We start from the raw sequence: 20091 nt of genomic DNA, 5'->3' as shown, positions 1-20091 counted from the left end.
TTTTACCCATCACTCCTCAGTACTGCCACTCTGTTCCTGGCGGGAGACAAGTTGTGACTTTTCCCTCCTACCAGCAGGCTGCCTGGCTCTGAGGGAGTGCATCTGCTGTGAATGGAAAGAGAATATGGGTGTTTCAGGGAACACTTGGAAGACTCCAACCCCATCTCCTCCCTCCCCCACCAAAGCTGGAACTCTGCAGTTTGTCCCGTACTGGAACAATTGCTATTTATTCAAGTGCTCAGGAAGTCCTCTTATGTACACAATGGATCACAGAAGAGTCAGAGCTCCAGTCTCTAAATAAAAGAAGTTTTGTCCCTGCCCTAGAATAGCCCATTACATCCCAACAATGGGTGTCAAAGAAGGCCAATAATGGCAATGGGTCAAAAGACCTCCAGCCTCCTTAGAAAGATCGAAATCTGATGCTATCCCAAAAGCTAATAATGGCGAGGTAGGGCTGTAGCCCACCTGCCTAACATACCTGAGGCCTTGGGTTTAATCCCCTACACTACCAAAAAAAAAAAATACATACCTACATACATTCACAAAACTAATGACACAATTAAAAAAAATCACAAACCTTGTCCAAATGTAAACTTACCTAAACTAAAACCACACCAGCTCCTCATCACATACTCCACTAAAACATGCCAACTTTAGGCCATTGTATCATGTCTGGTATTGGTAACAGTGAGGATCAAGTTCCCCCTTGACCTTGTCTGGAAGTTTCCCCTGCCCTCTGCCACTGCAGAAAGTTGTCAGCATAGCCAGGGTCTGTGGCCCTGATCTAACAAAGGGATCCAGCTCCCAAACCTCCAGGCTGTGTTCACACATGCAGCCATTTCCCTAGGTAGATGAGCTGACTGTGGTGATGCACACCTATAATCCCAAGAACTTTGGAAACTGAGGCAGGATGACCAGAAGGTGGAGGTCAGACTAGGCCACTCAGTGAGTTCAAAGTCAACCTAGGTTATACACTGAAATCCTGTCTCAAGCAAACAAATACAGAGGGTGAGGCTATAGCTCGGTGGTAGAGCACTTGCCTAGCAGCCCAAGGCTCGGGGTTCAATGTCTAACACCAGAAAAAGAAAGAAGGCAGAGCAGTGATGAAAAGTCTCCACTCCAGACACAACCAGATGCCCAGTCACTGCACCCTCTTCTTACTACAGCCGTACAGAACACGCCTTTTCCCTCACTTCCACATGGCGTCTAACTCTACCTGTCTCACAGATATGCCAGAATGGTTGACGAGGGAGGCAGATACAATCACAGAGCAATGTGAAGATCGCAACAGAAGTAGTTGCCCACCATCCATCCCCTTGTCTTTGAAGACCTCTCCAACCAAATCAAAGTTGGGGACACTATGAAGAAGTGTCCTGTAAGACAGTAGCCTTAGTGACAGACAAGGCAAGATGTGCCTCAGCTATAGAAAGAGGGGTGAGCTTGGGAATCAGGCAGCCTCCAGCCTCCTTCTCCAGCACATCCCCCATTCACTCCCTCCAAGTGTCACCCTTAGCCAGTCCTTGCTGCAGTGTGAGCTGGTGATGCTTTAAGATGTCTCCCCACCCTGCCTTCCCCTGCCCCTGTCCAGACAGGAGAGTTTTATAGGAATTTCTGTTAAGGACTCCTAAGAATTACATACCTTCTGAAAGCAAGCAGGGACATAGGCTGGTGTTTTGAAAATCACGCAAAGTGGGGATTGACGCGTTCCACCAGTCCCTGAACCAGGCGTTGAACCCATTTTCCACATTTCTATTCTCAGGCCATAATCCCAGACAGGAAAAAGTTTACTCTCTTGAATAATCGTTTCCACTAGAGAGCCAGGCTAAGCATTGCCAAATTAATATATATTCAAAAACTGTTTGTCATAGCCACACAAGAAACCACTGCGGGGTTGCTGTAGATAATTCCATGGCTCTCTGCTGGCTGGGGCTATTTCCAGAGTAGGAAGGCAAGCTGCTACCTGCCCATCCGCAGTTCCCAAGTTCAATCACCAAGAACCCTGGACACTGCACCAAGTAGAAATGGGGTGAAGGCTCCTGACTTGGGAGATAAGAAACCCCTTTGCACATGCCCAGAATCTCCTAGGTAAATGTCAGAGCAGCTCCTAGGACCATGCAGCCCACCCTTCACAGGGCTCATCTGGAACACGACCTGAAAAGTAACACACGAAGAAATATAAAAGCCACATATCCTACCCTGTGCCACCAATCAGCCACCTAATGCCATGTACCTGAGCAAGCTGACATATGCATTTCATTTTGATTTAATGGAAAACTCTTACATAACAATATAAAAGAAGGTGTCAAGAACCACCAGAAGAACTGGGGAGGATCATTCTTCCAAGACTTAAAGGTGTTCTTTGCCTGTGTCAAGAATTCAGTGAGATGGTACCCTCTCTTCCTCGGCCACTGCCTTCCACTGTGGACAGTGGTTTGGGTTAGTGTTCTCACTGCCTGAAACAGTGTTCTCCTTTACTCCTCCATGCTTGAAGCACACAGGATGTGACAGAACTCAGGGACAGTCTCCCACACCAGTGGTTTCCATGGGCTCCACAAGCTGGGTTCTGCCCCTTCCTGCCGAACATCAGTATTTTCCCCCAGGTTTCTGGGGATTCAGCACGCTCCTTTGTGCCTTGGCATCTCTGAAACCAGCAGAGGATCTTTTACTACAGGCAACTGAGATTTCTAAATTCAGCCACCCAGGTCTGCCTACAGCAATTTTAGCAAGCACCTCCAATAGAAAAAAGAAATGACACCGATTAAGTGTAATTATTAGGATTTAATAGAGCCATTTTTCTAGCTCAATGCCTTTCTGCCTATCTAAGCTCCCTGCCCCCACTCCCGCCAGGTTTCCCCTTAAATTGGGACTGAGAGCAGTCAATTAAAGGTATGCGTCCCTCTGCCTTTATTATGTGTTTGAGAGCTGTCTTATTAAATTGAAATCAAATGCACATCTAGGGGAAAGTTCACTTTAATACCGACTCCTAGCAAAACACTCAGAGACATGTACAATGATGGAGACTGACGTGTTGCCAAGCAACAGAGATGAGGTAGACATGGAGCTAAAGGGAAGGGTTTCCTAAAAGAATTGGTTAAGCTCGAGGGTTCAGATCTTACCAAATCTGGCCTGAATCTTTGCGATATCTCCTGTCCCAGAAAAGACATTGAGGAGGGAGGTAACGTAATTAGAAGTTCAACACAATCACAGATGGTTTTATATGTACACAAACACACATGCGTTCCCCTTCCCCCCCACCCAGGGAATGTTGTGAACTTGGCCAATGAATATAAGCAATTTCCAAATATGAATGCTGAGGCGGGGGTGGGGCTGCGTGTATGTGTGTTAATTTGCTGCTGCCTCAATGGTTTGAAGCCTCTTGACTTACTGTCCTCTCTCCCCTCCCCTCCTTTCCCACCTCCTTCTCTAGGACAAAACAAGTGCCCTGAGTCTCAGCAATGTGGCAGGCGTCTTCTACATCCTGATTGGAGGGCTGGGACTGGCCATGCTGGTCGCCTTAATCGAGTTCTGCTACAAATCCCGTAGCGAGTCGAAGCGGATGAAGGTGGCATCGTCTTCCTGGGTCTTTTCTTCTACCCTGTTCTCAGTGGCACAGCTGGGCTTCCTGAGAGGTTTTTTGCTCAAAGGAGTAGAAAGGGACAGATTGAGGCCACCCAGGGAGCAGAGCAGAATCAGGATGAAACTGAAAGAGGAGAAAAGAGACAAAATTAAGGGGAGAAAGGGGTGTGTCTGGCAAATACTGTGCCCAAAATAGCAAGTGCATCTTTCCAGAGACAGGCCAGACAGATCGGTGAGGTTAAAAGGTCAGGGTTCAGTCAGCACAGCGAGAGGTTGGTTGCTTTTTTTTAAGTTATGTCCAATAGAACAGCTCCCCAGATGAGGGAAGGCATGCCTACCCAGTTCTCCGGGCTGATTTCACCATGCTTGGTGAAATGGGTCCATTTTTAGCTTCCATATTATGGGTGAGCATTGGCAGAGAGAATCATCCACAGAGAAATCTAAGCAGATTAGTTCAATAACCCAAACCACACTGAACACAGCTGAAGGCAGTGGAGGCAGGGAAGAATTAGAGAGGATTGAAGAGCTGCCAGTAACAACATGGAAACTACGGGTAGGAAGAAAAGTAAGCTCATCTTATGGAGTCCCAAAGAATACAACGAAAGCAATAACTGGAATCAACAGAAAAGAGATGTGAATACAATATGCAAAACCGATTTTTCTAGTGGAGGAACACATGGACCATTCCAGTAAATAGAGACCTCATCATCGCTGGGGCTGTATGAGAAGGGGACACGTGGTTCTTAGCAAAGAAGGTGATGACAGCATCCCAGGAACCTGGGATGCTGTCACCATCTCAGTCCCTCAACTGCATCCTTAGCCCTAGTGAGGAAACATGTGTGGAAGTCAGTCATGTGAACAGCACCATAAGGAAGCAGAGATCTTAGGGGCCAACTGGGACCTTCAAACCTTTGAACTTCAACAAGAAACAGATGTGAGAAAGTGCTCAGGGCTAGGGAATGGCTGATATGGTAAAGTGCCTGCCACACAAACATGAAAAGTTAAGTTCAGAGTCTCAGCACCCACAAAGAAACCGGGTATGCCTATGTACCATAGGTACACCTACGACCCTGACACTGGAGAAGGGGAGGAGAGACAGGGAGACCCCTGAAGCTCATTGGTCAGGCAGCCTACCCAGGTTCACTAAGTCTAGGTTCAGTGAGAAACCCTGTAAAAAATAAATAAAAAAATTTAAAAAAGGCAAAGAGCAGTTGAGGAAGACCTCCAGTGTCAACCTCTGACCTAAACACATGCACACACACACACACACACACACACACACACACACTTACACCACACACAGAAAACAAGCAAGAAAAGAAAGAAAGAAAGAAAGAAAGAAAGAAAGAAAGAAAGAAAGAAAGAAAGAAGGAAGGAAGGAAGGAAGGAAGGAAGGAAGGAAGGAAGGAAGGAATAAGAGAGGAGGGCAGGGAAGGGGAGAGGAGAGGAGAGGAGGGGAGGGGAGAGGAGAGAAGAGAAGAGAAGAAAAAAGAAAGAAAAGATTTTGATTCAGACAGTAAAGTCAATAGGAACAACTTAGAGGAATGAGAATTAGAGAAGGTTTGTGGGAAACAACATAAATTAAGAACAAGCATTCTTTAGACTAAGAAGGGAAGAGAAATGTGGTCCCCCCTCCCTTGTACCAGCAGGTATCATGGCCTGGGATCTCTCTTTGGCTGGGCTAGATGAATAAGATTTATTCCTGGGGTTTATTCTCCTCTACTGTGCCCTAAAGGCCCCCTTTGTCAATATTCATTTCCTCCTGAGTGGAACACACACATCATTGGATCATTAGCACAGGTCCCCGTCCAGTCTCTCCCACCTCAGCCATGACCCCTGTGTACATCCTGGGTCAGGCCTGGGGACGACATCTCTAGTCAGTCCCTCGCTTGAAAACTCAGTGTTCAGTTCTGTGTGAGAGGAACGAGGTAGAAAAAAAGGACTTCTCATGCTAGTACTGAGACCTTCTGTCCTGGCATTCAGCATTCCACGTCATGGTTCCAGCTGCCTCTCTATTAGCAATCTGCTTCCCTCCTCCCACCACGTCCCAGCCCCTGTGTACTCTATGCAAGCTGATCCTTCACCCTGCCTTCTATCTCATGAGGCCCATTTAAAAAGCCACTTTCTCACGGTGTTGTAACAGGAACAATGAAAGTCTGGAAGTGTGATGGCATTTGTCTAGAGGACCTAAGCTCACCTCGTTCTTCCCTAGACCAGCACCTCCACATCCCATTAGAAAAGGCAGATCACAGCACAGTTACTGATTTTATACCTTAAACCCTCCCATGAGTTTGGTGGAATGTGGCAAGACCCCTGAGCCCTAAGCAAAGCTTTCTTTGTCAATTCCATCTAGAACATAAACTTACACACTGTCCTTCCTATCATCCAAAGAGAGGGAACAGCTGTTCAAGCAGCAGAGGGACCCAGGCCAGGAGCTAGGCCAGCTACACTCTTTGCATCCCTTCCCCATGGACCAGAGGCCCAGAGCCCATACTGGTCAGCTCTTAAAAGCTCCTTCTCTTGGTGCCCCAGGACACTGTGTCCTGTGGAGATCGATGAACTGAGATCCTGGCATGAATCCATCCATTCTGCTTCTTAACTGTTACCTTAGACAAGTTTTAATTACTCTCTGATCCTTATCTTTATTGTAAAAATGGGGACAGAGATAGTATGTACCTCATAAATCTGTAGTGAGGATATGAAATAATAGATTAAAGGATTGGCAGGAGGCCTACATCACAGTATGCTCTCAATAAATAATAACAGTGGTGATCACTAGCATATATGATTACAGACACTATTAACAGACATCTACAGCTTCTTCAAACCTTCTTTTATTAATATTTATTTATTAACATGCAATTTTATTGATTGCATGTACTAGATTACTTTGAGCCATGCAGATCGTAAGTCCTTAAAGAACAGGCTATAGCCGTAGGGTAAATATGTTAAGTTAATGTGAATTGTGTCCAGAAGAGAAAAATCTCTTGAAGCAGGAGAGGAGGCATGAGAGAGAGAGTTGCTCATAGGTTAAGCAATACTACACACACACACACACACACACCCCAAGGTATATGTCTCTCAAGGTGGTTTTGGCCCCATCTACAGGTGTTCATCAACCGTGATGTGGTTTGGTGTCCACCAAGCAGGGAACCACCTGAAAGTCCAGCTTCCCTCTATATTTCTAGTGATTTCCACCAAGCCAGGTAACTGACTAAAGGCTGGATTTCCAACTGAGACAGTGTTGACTGGCCCCACGGATGGTGCACTGTAGTCTTCGATGACAAGAGTCCCTTGAAGAGGCCACTGAGTCATAGTACCATGTCTTAGAGACAGTCTCACACTTTCCTTTATAGTGTAGTTGTTTAATTTCTCAGAAGCTGTCGGGGTCCCCTGGAAGCATTAACCTAAGACTCTCCACCACAGTCCCCTAGTCAGTCCCATCCATTGTCATGACTTCTGCACAAAACATCAGGGCTCTTAATAGAATTTTCCATCTTTCCACTTCAAGGGAGCTATTTTCTTTATTAATCTAGCTAGCCCTTCATTTCCAAAGCTCCATCAATTCCTCTCTTATCTAGAAGAGATAAGTGGAAGGCACTCCAGTCACTCCTCAGGCTTCATAATGAGCTGCTTTGCTTTTCCCAAAAGCAATTAGCTCTGTTCAGAAGCACATCCACAGCCCCACACTGGGATGCAGATGCGGGTAACAGGGCCTTTGGAAATGCCTTCCCCTATATCTTTCCTTGCTCACAATGTTTAAAGCTGAGAACCCCTAAACCAGCTCAGGCTCACCTCCCTTGACTCAGAAGTTCAAAGAGACCGTCTCTAGTCACCTTCTGAGGGAAGAGGAAGAAGGGGAGTGAGACAAAAGGAGAAAGGGCAGGGAGAGGTTCAAAGAGGGGGGAAGGCTGAGAACCTTCCTATCAAGGGATTAGCTCCTCGTTTTTGTTAGTCAAGCAATGTATCCCAGAGAATCTGCAGGCTAATAAAAAGTGAGGCTAGGAGAAGTGGGCAAGCTCGCACAAGGTCACATGAGTCAGGAGCTAGAGTGACAGGAATTAGACAGTGAGCAAAGCCTCCATCAAGTCCAGGCTCTTGGTTTTAGCCAAGATGCTTCTAAACTTCTCGCTCTCTCTTCTTCCAGCTGTTGATATTATATATATGTATATACATACACCTACACCTACACCTACACCTACACCTACACCTACACCTACACCTACACCTACACCTACACCTACACCTACACCTACACCTACACATACACCTACACATACACATACATATACATACATACATATATATGCACACTTGCCTGAGGTCCCTCAAGTGTCAGTCATCGTGCTGGTCACAAAGACAAACAAAATGCATCTCCCTACTCAGAATGTGTCACTTAGGCAGCCTTCAGCACCGGATCTCAACTGAGTCTTCCTGACACTCTTTGCCCTTTGATGTGTTGTGAACAGGACACATGTATCACAGGGAAAAAGAGAGGACAGTGCTCAGCAGAGAAGATGCAACCAGCAACAGCCCAGACACAGATCCCCATCTTGGGGTTTCATGGGGAAGGCAGACAGTTGATGAACAATGACCTGCTAGATAGTGAAGTTGGGAAGAAAATGCCCAGGACCTTCCCTTAATGAGAGAACCAAGAGTGGCGTGGTCTGACAGGTTCTCTGGAAAAGTGGTATTTAACCAGGTTGGGCAAGGAATGAATTAGCCAAGGCCAGAAAGTTGCCAGTAAAGGATGACCAGGGTCAGAGATTCAAACGCTGAAACAGTTGCTTAGAAATGTCTGGAAACCAGTAAGGCTTGGAAAGAGAAATACCGAATTAGCAGTGTAGGAACTGGGGACTCAGATAGAGACTTCAGGTAGCCCACAACATCCTAGTATAACTTAAACTGTCATAAACAAAAGCCTCACCTAGGGCACATTATGAATTGAATTAAAGCCTTGGAGCCTTGGTGCTCTCCTCTGCCAGGGAGAACAGAACAGATTCTTTGCCCGTGGCTGACCCTAAGTAAAATCAAGACCTTTATCATTTTCTACTTTGCTTCCAGGGGAAATCAATCCCCAGCCTCCCCAACCCCCAGGAGAGCAGCTGACCTCTTAAAATTGTATGTGACTGTGCCAACATGTGGTATAGTTAAGCCACAGCAAATTAGGGTCTGTACACCTGCCTAGAATTAATGAGCAGCTGAGAGGCTGAACACAGAGGAAGCATCCTCCATGGTTGGTGCTCAATCACTTCTTTCCATACATGTGAATGGAGTCATTAATGAAACCTGCACTTTCATTAGGATGTTCTCTGACATCCAGAGGCTGGGCAGAGTTCTAGCAAACCAAGGGTCTGGGAATAGAATGTTGTCACCATTGCAGAACTGAGTCTCAGAAGAACCACACTGGGGGACGTTGTAGCTGAACTCTTCATTCACTCTTCTCTCCCTAAGCCTCAGTTTCAGAACAGCAGTTCTAAGGATGCGCTTAAGAATAACTGGTATAGCAGGAAGGGACAACAGAGAGCCACCCTCTCAAAGGCAAGGGCGGGTGTTACATTAGTGATTGTCAGTTAGCTTTGGGAGAGCACAAGAACCATGTTGAATAGGACATCTACTTTGTCACTGTTTCAGATGACTTGTCTTAAGCAAGACAATCATGTACACATCAGGCTCTCTTTAAAATGACCAGGACAGCAGATAATGCAACTGGACTTCCAGTTTAGAATCACCTGGGAAGCTTGGAGAGTTAGGTACCCAGGCTACACCTATTCACTCAGCATTAGTAGGGTAGAATTCAGACATCATGGTTTTTCCCTAAACCCCTCACCCTGGGATTTCAAAGTACAGTGCAGTTTGAGAACTAGAGGTCTGCTGGGTATTAACTTGCCTTCCTTCCCAGCATTCTGGCTTTTGTCCTCTCTTCTCCGAGATTCCATAAGTGCATCAGAAAGGAAGCCTGTAAGATGCCATTGCCCACCTGTGGTAGACTGTGCTCTGGGCAGCCCTCAGCTTCCCGAGGCAACAGCTCTGATGTTTTAATACTGGAGGGTCTTAATTACATGCCAAATTTGTCCCAGATTTTGGTAGGCTTGGGTATTGAATGTGCCATTAACCTTGTCCTTCATAAATTCATGCTTTGCCAACATTTTGGTGAGATATTTCAGAAATGTTTGAGACTTTTGAGGAAGACAGCCCAAGGTAATCTATGAGGGCTTTAACCCATTTTGTAGTTTTTGAGTTGAAGGAATTTGGTCAATGGGGCTGGGGAGATAGCCCAGCCGATAAAGTGCATGTTGCCCATGCATAGGACCTAAATTTGATCCGCAGCACACATGTAAGAAAGCTGGGTGTGATGCTACGTACTTTTGAACTCAGTGCTGAACAAACAGAGATAGTGGATTCCTAGGGCTTACTAATCCCCCAGTCTAGCTGAGTCAGCAAACTTTGTGTTCCAGTGAGAAGCCTACAGCTCCTGGAGAATGACAGGAGGTTGCCCTGTGGCCTCCATGCTCACACACACACACACACACACACACACACACACACACACACACACACACACAATTTTTTAAAGGATCATCGTAGGTCAAAATCTTGAAGGCTCAATTCCAAGCTACACTCTAGAAAGTTCTGTTTGTCTGCTGACACAATTAAATGTTATTCTCTTTTCAAACTTTTTTTTTTTGGTAAGAATCAGTAATCATTAATTCTTCCTGTTCTCAGCTCAGATTTCCCCTGTGTAGCATTGTGGTTGTATTTATTTGGCCTTTGACTCAAAAGAACGCAATCCAAATCACACTTAGCATTATGGTTGTATTTATTTGGCCTTTGACTCAAAAGAACGCAATGCAAATCACACTTCCTCTTCGGTGGAGGAATGCCAGGGGAGGATGTAAATAAACTAAGTCCCCGGATTTGAGGAAGAGACAGAACCAGCGTGGGCAGAACATCATATGGGGGGAAATCTGTCTGAATCATAAATTTTATTTTTTAGAATATCTTTTATTTATTCTTTGATAATTTTATCCATGCATACAATATGTCTTGATCATATCCACCTCCAACTCACCCTCTCCCTTCTTTGGATACCAACCAGCACATCTCCCGCCCACCTTCATGTTCTCTCCCCTGCTTTTTGTTTGGGTTCTTATTTTGGGAACACGCTGAGTCCAATTAGTGCTACTTGATGGAACGTTGACCGATACTGTGGGCTTGCTATGGTACCCATTCTTATTAACTAGCTGCAGTGAGTTAACTAATGCAGTGACCATGCTGTGTCCAGAAAACAGCACTACACAGCGCTCCTCCCATCCTCCAGCTCTGACATCCTTCCTCCTCCCTCATCTGTGATGTGCGTTGACCCTTTAGGAGGACAGATATAGAGGACAGACATGTTGATATAGACATCCCATGTACAGTTAAGCATTCACAGTCACTTATTCTCAGCATCTTGACCAATTATGAGTCTCTGCATTAACTGCTAACCACTGCAAAAGGAAAATTATCTGGGTGAAGTTAGGAACGGCACTAATCGATGGGCATAAACCCAGCCATTGAGAAGGTAGTTTTACATGTCTATTTAGCAAAACAACCAATGGTTCCCCACTTGGATCTAGAATCACAGGCTTTTGCCCAGATTTACGGTATCAGGCACAGGTTAAATCCTGTGAGGCAGGGCTCAGATCACATCAGAAAGTAGTTGGTTACTCCCATAACCACCATGTCGCTATTGTACCAGGAGACATATCTCGCTTGGCAAGTCTGTGTTGTAGTATTCAGAGTCACCACCAAGTAAGTCCATTGATGGTCTTTCTCTCCCAGTGGTCTGGCGTGGCACTTCCTAGCACTAGGGAAGCTAGCCAGCAGGATGTTAGTCGGTCAGTTCTAGCTTGATGTCCTGCAACCAGAGTGTCTTCTTCAGCAGTAACATCCAAGAGCAATAGTCTGTGTTGTTTGTGGGCCTTTAGAGTCTCCCTGACCAAAAACCCGAAGGGAGGTGGCCCATGCCTGGCACTGAGATTTTTCCTGTAAAGACTCTTATCTTGTAGGGGGAACTTTTTCCACCCCTGACAGGTACCTGTGTTCAAACGCTTTCTCTTTTTAGTTATTTTCAAGTTTTTATAATCTTTTAATTATATGTAAGTATTGTGCTGGTGTGTGCATGTAGAGGCCACAGGCATCAGATTCCTTGTGCTAGAGTTATAGGCAGTTGTAAGCCACCAAACACGGGTGCTGGGAATCAAACTCAGGTCCTCTGCAAGAGAAACATGCGCTCTTAATTACTGATCCATATCCCCAGCCTCTAGTTAGCTTAAAAAAAAAAAGAGTGGGTCTTCATACATCTTTAGTTTTGGTTAACCCAACCCACTCCATCCTTGATAAAACCTTTAAACATGCCTCCAGATGAAACATAGATTTCAAAAGGAAGAATATTTTAAAACAGTGTCAGAATGTCCAGTAAGAAATGGATAGTGCGCCGGGCAGCAGTGATGCACGCCTTTAATCCTAGCACTTGAGAAGCAGAGGCAGAACTCACAGATCTCTGTGAGTTCAAGGCCAGCCTGGTCTGCAGAGCGAGATCCAGGACAGGCACCAAAACTACACAGAGAAACTCTGTCTCAAAAAACCAAAAAAAAAAAAAAAAAAAAAAAAAGAAAAAGAAATGGATAGCAAGAAAACACATATATCAAACTGTTTTTGTCCGTCTAGCTACAAGAGATAGAATGAGCTTTCTGGGTCACAACAACAACACAGCATTTTGGAAAAGATGGTATTTTTTTCTTAAATAAATTCAAGAATATCTTATAGAAAAAAAGCTATCTGTATAATGGCCGGTCAGGCTAGCCATGGACTGTGAAGACATGGTCCCGGCTCCCCTGAGATGTGAGCTTTCTTTAAGCTTACAAAACTTCCATATAGGAGAACATATGATACACACGCATTAAGTGAAAGCCTTTGTTGAGGGCTGAGGTGATGAGGGACTTCAGGAAGAAAGCTAAGCAGAATGTACTCTGAAGGATGTGGAAGTTTGGTCTTAGCAGAGGAAGTCTCTCAACCCATAGACAACTCTTCTCAGTATGCTGATTCCTACCAAGAAACTAAACCTCACCCCTAAAATTCTATGAACCCGGAAGCGGATGGGAAGGAATAGGGTAGAGTCTTCATATGCCACAGAGCTCCTTCTCCAGAGGAATTTTAACAGAACAATGCTTCCTCTTGTCCAGTAGGATAGGATCCAGAACCTGGATTATGGTCTCGAACATTCCACTTAACAGCTCTGATGCTGGGGTGATCCTTGAGTCCTTCCCAGATCGAGAATCCCAACAGGCTAGAAATCACAAGGTGGACGACCCTGAGTCGATGTGTCCGTGCTGAGAGGAAGCAGGGGCACCCAGATGAAGGCTCTCAGAGACATGGTCTCACTCTGCAGCACAGGACCCTTGCTCGTCACATTTTGTGAATTTACCTTATTCAAATGACTTCTAAGTACCCTTGTCCCATGGAGCTAGAAGAATTCTCCTTTTCAGAAGAAGATCACTCGAACCCAACAGTAACACATTATCACTTTCCATTAATATTTCAAAGCATTTTCTGTGCAGTGGTGCCATTCTTAGTAGAGAGAGGTAGATGAGGAGGCAGAGGCAGAAAAGAAGGAAGAGGAGGGGCAGGAGAGGAAGAGGGAGAAGAAGGGGATCAGGGAGAAGAGGAGAAGGGAGGGGAGAATGAGGAGAAAAAGGGGGTCTGGGGGGAGTCTGTAACTGCCTGGACAGTCATATGCTATAGACACGGAGGTTTAAAAGTTCTAAAAATACCAAAGACAGGAACCCGATCACAGAACCTAGCTTGGATATCAGGATGCAAATTTCCTAAGCTCCACTCCCAACAGCTCCAAGGAAATGCCCCACCTGCAGGAGTCCCAGAATGAGGTAACTTAGGGCTTGCTTCCTGACACATTCAAGCCTAGACCCCAGGGAGGTTAAGGGAAGGTGACATGTGCATGCACCAAAGAGAACAAGGATGCTTCCCTGAGGCCATTGTCTCTGTGATACATGCTAACTATCAGCACAGACAAGCTCTAGGCATAGACTGACATATCAGATTGGGGCTACTAACCTGTGGTTTCTAGAGTGTTAGAATCCTAGGTCAGAAAAGGACTTAGTATGCCAGAGAAGAAATAAGAATTACCAAGAACTGCCCACAGCATTGTTTTTTGAGCTCAGGCGTGGGGAGGAAGGTTGGGGGACAGTTTCAATCCCATCTTGACCCATTCTCCTTTGCCAGTCATTGCCAAGGACCTGGGGAAGAACCCCCTGTCCTCCTGAAAAGGGTTTCTGTTTGATCCCACAGCAATCCATCAATGAAGCCATACGGACATCGACCCTCCCCAGGAACAGTGGGGCTGGAGCCAGTGGAGGAGGTGGCAGCGGAGAGAATGGCCGGGTGGTCACCCAGGACTTCGCCAAGTCCATGCAATCCATTCCCTGCATGAGCCACAGTTCAGGGATGCCCTTGGGAGCCACAGGATTGTAACTGGAGCAGACAGTAACCCCTTGGGGAGCAGGCTCAGGCTCCCTAGTCCCATCCCAAGCCCTTCAGTGCCAAAAACAACAACAAAATGAAACACCACCTCCAACCACCATGACCAGCTGGAGGACAATTCAGCCGATGTCCCTGAAGAATTAAAAAACAAAGTAAAACAAAAACAAAACATCCACTAGGCGTCCCTTTCCCTTGGGGATTTTTTTCGCCCTTCTCCATTTGCTAAGTGACGATGGTAACTAACTCTATGCTGCAATAACGGGAGAAACCCTGTCCAATGAAGTCTAACGTCTCTGAGAATGGAGTCACTGGGATATTAATGAAGAAATCAAACTGTTTAATTTTAATTCAGTTGTTAATGTGTCCTAGGGTGTGCAGTTATTTTCTTACTAATATCCATGGTTTGCAGGCTCTGTTAGACCCTTTTGCTTCTTCTTATCCCCAACCCCCCCCCCACTCCTCCCCATCACTCTTTAGTTTCCAGATTGAAGACTCATGATTGGTTCCACCTTACAAGCAAGGAAAGGAATACGCGACCTTCAGACTCATTCCGTGTGGGAGCTCTCCACGACACCTTCAATCCCTTGGCCCATGCCTTGGATGGAGACAGACACTACCAGAGAAGGGGACTGCCTTCCCCAGAGAGAATACTACCTAAATGCTGGTTCACTGGAGAATAGCCATGAAGAGCATCTCAGACAGGGGGTGGAAAGGGGCTGGGCAGTGTGTAGGCAGAGGAGGACTTGGGAAGTTTCCTATTGCTTGGAAGAGGCTTCCTGGAATGCTCAAGAGCTGTTCCGTGGGCCATAGGGTACCACTGTGGTACATCTCTTTACAAAGTCAATCTCAGGCCCCCAAAAGTGTGTTCTACTATGTTCAGGCTCAAAGGCAGTGTGGTGGCCGAAGGGCAATTGGCCTCCTGAAGCCAGTAGAGCCTTGCAAAGATCTGACAGTCAGGGAGGCGTCACACACAATTCTTGCCTTTCCTTTGCTTGGCATCTAGACTGAAGCCCTGTGATAGAGTAGGACTCTCTGTGGAACCTCTGACATAAGGGGGCATGCTGTTCAAGCTCATTGCAAAAGAAAAGCAATGGGGAATCATGAAAGTCCAGCCAAGTCCCTGCCACAGAGCCTTCTCTGCTATATCCTGCCCTAGGTTTGGGAGACCAAATATGAAGTTGTGAGTTATATCAATGGAGAGAACTGGGGGGTTTGTGTTAATAAAGTATTGTTTTAGCATGTGATCAGGTCTTAAGAAAGAAAGATAGCAAAGCCTAAGTTATTTTGAGAGACAGGGAGATGAGTTAAGTTCCTAAGGATATCAGGGGACCTTAAGAGATGCCTAAGCCCATCTTCTAACTCTAACACAAAGAAACTATTTTCCTGGCTAAGACAGAGGAAGGACATAGCATGACAATGGTCAGAACCTTTATGCACCCATGAATGCAATGACCAAAGTGAAGGACAGCCAGACAGGAAAAGTGAGCAAGAGCTGCTGAAAGATGCTAAGCTGCCTGAACCTTTGAGTGGAAGTGGGCGTCCCTGGCACACAGCTCTGTGGAGACCTCCACTCTCACTCTTGGTGCGATTGACTTCCATCTCTTCTGCAGCCACTCCCAGGTGCATGCTTCAGTGAGTGCCACATGCCACTAGCTTTTACTGATAACCATATTCTGGCTTGTTCTCCTACCCTCTGCTTCCATCCAATCTTCACTATTAGGGGTTATCATTAGCAATGGACGAGCTGAAAATTTTGGAGCCTACCCAGGGTCCAGGGCAGTAGAAATGGCTTCTTCTGTGGATGCTCTCAGTGGACAACCCATATCTCTATGTCTCTCTCATTCTCTCTTCATCAGCCATAGCAAAGAAACATCTCAGAATCCACCCTTCACCCCTATTGTTCAGTTTCTCCAGTGTTAACATGGGCATGGTGTGTGAAGCCGTGTTCTGGAGATGGATTATCACCTTTTATTTCTGCCAGCTAATGTCCTCCCAGCCTCCTGCCTAGCACCGTAGACTCTTGTGTGACCTGCCACTGGGAAGTCTGCACCCAGGAAGAGATGGATCTAAACTCTACCATCAGCTGCTTCAAAGACCTCTTGCCTGAGGCCTGGGAAGATGTTCTCCAGCCCCTGAGCCTATCGGTTGGATAGAGAAAGACTGTGCTGGAAATGAGGGTCTGTGCTGGGAGGGGTCCATGACTCCAGGGAAGATGCTTCTCACCAAGGGATGTGTGGAGGAAAAAAAAAAGAAGTGAGAAAGAAGTTACCTTGTATTATGTATTTTTACTACACTTTTCTTAAAAATGGAACAGTGGGAAAACTCTGAAAGAGATTGACATTTTTCTCAACAGGAATCCATACTTAACAGTTCCAGCTTTCATTAAACTTTGCTCTTTGGTAGCTGGGCCTTTTATTTAACATCCATATTGTTTTAACTCTCTTGGCAGATGTTGGGGGGGGGGAGTCCTCATTTGATCAAACACTAAATATTTGGGGCAGGATTCCTGTTTTATTTTCAGATAGCCAGGGTTTTTCTTTCCTTTTTTGGTATTTGCATCAAATGAACAATATCACCAAGAATTAAATCACTGTGGACCCATTATCTACCTTTCATTATTGTCCATTCCATTTTGTGCCATTTCTGAAGCCAAGGTTCCAAATATTGCTGTTTTCTTATTCTTTAGCCCATGACTAGCAGGTTTTTAACTCCACCTCTCTGCCCCTATGCTGGAGATGGAACCTGGACCTTGTGCATGCTAGGCAAACATATGGCCACTGTACCCAACTCACAAACTCCTCAGAATCATTTCAGAATATTGTAAATGATTCATCAAGATAGGATTTAATTTTTTTACATTTATTTATTCATGGACAGGTGCATGTATGTGCACATGCTAGAACATGTGTGTGGAGATCAAAGGATAACTTGTAGGAGTTGGTTCTCTTCTACCATGTGATCCCTGAGGCTTGAACTCAGGTCATCAGGCTTGTCAAGCAAGCATCGTTCTTTACCTACTGCATCGTCTCAGCAATCTCAAGTAGGCTTTTTCAAAAAGAAGAAAAGACAAAGAGGGGTATCTGTCATTTACTGGCCACAGTTCCAATCTCACAGAAAGCTAGGTTTGTTTGACTTGCTGCCCTCACGGTTCCTCCAGGGACTGGATGGCTCCTAGAGAATCTCTCTCAGACACCCTCAAGCAGGAATGCATGTCTATTATGATGTGTACAAAGTCAGGTCAAGAATCAAATGAAAACCAGGCTTCAAGCAGATCATCTTGGTCATTTAACCCAGAACGCCCTTGTCTGAGCCTGGGAACTTCTCTTTCCCTCAAATAAGAAAGGCTCTCTGACAGGATCTGACTGCACCAGCACTTAGAGATGGATGACTCAGAACATAAGGAGGGAGGGCTGCAGCCATAGCTCAGTGGTAGAGTCTTGCCTAGCTTGCTTGAGGCCCTGAGTTCAATACCCATTATCCCCACCACCGCCGCCAAAAATGGGAAGAGAGGGAAGAGAGGAAGGAAGGAAAGAGGGGAGAGGAGGAGAGGGAGGAAAGGGGTGAGGGAAGGGAAGTGACTGAGGGAGGAAAGAAAAGCCACAAGTATATGTTTTCCTGAAGAACACTGCATGTTAACAAGGGCCTAGGATCTAAGCTAACTGCAGGAAGGGCTTGACAGTGACACTCTGGTAGTAGGAAGGGGATGGAAGATGGAAGAACAGGCAGGTTTATGTGACACTCCAGTGTTCACCCTGCCTACACTTACCTACAACATCTAGGGTGCCCCTGGATGCAGAAGCATCAACTGTCAGGCAGAGAGAACCCATAGCCTTACTGGCAAAAATACTAGGACAGCACAGGTCCCACTGTATTGAGCACAGACTACGTTAAGCACATGCTCTACTTTCTATTTCACAAAGAGAAGGAATCTGGGACTTCAAGAGCTCGAGTAGCTTACTCACAGTCTCATGGTAGGGTCATGTTTTGAATTAAGTCTGCCTGGACCCAAAGAGTTCATATCCCTAAAGACCCATTTCATCATCAGCCAGATCATGATGGGTAATGGTCAGGAAAATACCAAGAAAGCACTTTGGACCTGCCTGTTATGTCAAAGTACTAAAAATGGAATGGGTAAAATTATGCCTGCCTTTCCCTTGGGAAAGGTAGCCATGCTTTGGAGTATGGAGAAATCACTTATCTAATCAAGATTACAGAAAGGGGAGTGAGAAAAAGCTATACACACACACACACACACACACACACACACACACACACACACACACACCCCTCCATGCTAGGGCAGAGACCTGAGACCTTGCCCATGCTAGGCAAACGCTCTACTACTGAGTCATGCCCTCATCCAAATAGTTCATTTTTAGTACCTTTAAAACAGATCTACATAGAGATCAGCAAGCACATCAGAGAGGAGACTGAAGGTCAGGTCCCATGAAGAACTGTTGATTCAGCCTGGTAGCAGATCCTCAGAGCCTTGTATCTGAGAGAAAAGGGAGTGATCATTACCATCATCCTGTGAGCCACAGGGCAATGGATTTGTGTTCTACTAATCTTAAAAGTACCTATACAGTACAAAAGGTTATTCCTATGATGGTAAGTCCCCCATGAGGAGATACTACAGTCATGAAGTTTGAAATATGTACCCCAATTTTCCTTCTGTCCAGATTCCTCAAATTCATAGGCCACTTACATAATGTCCTCTGTGTGCCAAGTAAAAGGTAGCAAGGGTGAGAGAGTCAAGGTCAACCTGTGCTCTTTCCTGAAGGTTTACACCCCTACTGTTCAGGTTCTCAAGTCAGTAACCCCGACTGAGAAATACTAAGATGGGATCAACAAGGACCTGCAGACCTGGACACAAATCTCCTTCAATGAGACAGTATCAAAGCTCATCTTAAACAAAGGAAGAATGGAAGGTTTGTCCCTTACTAAGCGTTAATGTTTTATGTTCTAGGGGTGTCTTTCAAGTCTTACTTTACAGATAAGAAATATGAAGTTATTGGGGTGTTATTGTTGGAGTTTTTAGTTTGGTTAGTTGGTTGGTTGATTGGTCATTGGATTTTTAAGACAGTGTCTCACATAGACCTCTGGGTGGTATCCTGTGATGTTCTAGGTAGTCTCCAAAGAATAAGCACTTGACCCATATGAGAAATCCCAGGAAATTAAACCTCCACGGTCCAGGGCTAGAAATGGAGCTCACAGATAAAAGAGAACTCTCCTAACATCTAGCATCTGCAAGACTGGTTGAGTGCCCAGTGCTGGAAACACACACACACACACACACACACACACACACACACACACACAAGGCTGTGATGCCCCTTAGTAGATTGCTTACCAAGAATGCACAAAGCCCAACATTTGATCCTCAACACCATATAAACAGGGGATAGTAATACATGCCTATAAACCTAGCACTTAGGAGGCAGAGCAGGAGAATTAGAAATGCAAGATCATCTTCATCTACATACTAAGTTCAATGTCAATTTGCACTTTATAAGACCCTTACTCAAAAAAACAAAAAAGAAAACCACCTTTCAGTGGTCTTAAAGGACAAAAGACCATTGTGTTGGCCCTGGTACAGGAAAAGAAAGATACAACTTGAGCTCTAAATATTCCTATACTCTTTGGGCATGTTTGAAGCGATGTAACATTCTGCTTGGGAAAAGGAGACTCTGAGCTGCACAGATAAGATTATCACAGCAGAGATAACTCCCTGAGAACAGGCAGGAGGGCAACCTTAGTCGGGTACATCAGCCTTCAATACAGGCAGTGAGTTTCCAAGCTGGAAAGCTACTTCTTGGCTGTTTCCATCACAGACTCTGAATCTTACCACCTGTACTTTTAACATGGTTCCCAAGAAGCAGTGTCCTTTGGCCTCCTCTCCCATGGGTGCCAAGCTATGCTGGTGACAATGCTAATCCCTTCCCCTCAATTCTGAATTGGCCAAGAAATGGGGAC

At 45.5% G+C, this 20091-nt stretch overlaps 1 protein-coding gene across 2 annotated transcripts in view; it reads left to right on the top strand.

Moving 5' to 3' along the window:
* The window catches only part of Gria1 (glutamate ionotropic receptor AMPA type subunit 1), a 324275-nt gene extending 307755 nt beyond the window's left edge, over positions 1-16520 (top strand). For both annotated transcript variants that reach the window (XM_052757604.1, XM_052757603.1), the window contains exons 15-16: positions 3428-3562; positions 13906-16520. In XM_052757604.1, the coding sequence (XP_052613564.1) occupies positions 3428-3562; positions 13906-14109 (339 nt within the window). In that variant the 3' untranslated portion in view covers positions 14110-16520. The remainder of the gene's footprint in view (positions 1-3427; positions 3563-13905) is intronic.
* The last annotated feature ends 3571 nt before the right edge of the window (positions 16521-20091 follow it).

Source organism: Peromyscus californicus, unplaced genomic scaffold, assembly GCF_007827085.1.
Source record: "Peromyscus californicus insignis strain IS unplaced genomic scaffold, ASM782708v3 Scaffold_3__1_contigs__length_106647218, whole genome shotgun sequence".
In the NCBI taxonomy this organism is placed as follows: domain Eukaryota; kingdom Metazoa; phylum Chordata; class Mammalia; order Rodentia; family Cricetidae; genus Peromyscus; species Peromyscus californicus.
Note: the sequence above shows the minus strand (reverse complement) of the source record. Positions and strands in the feature narration are given on the sequence as shown.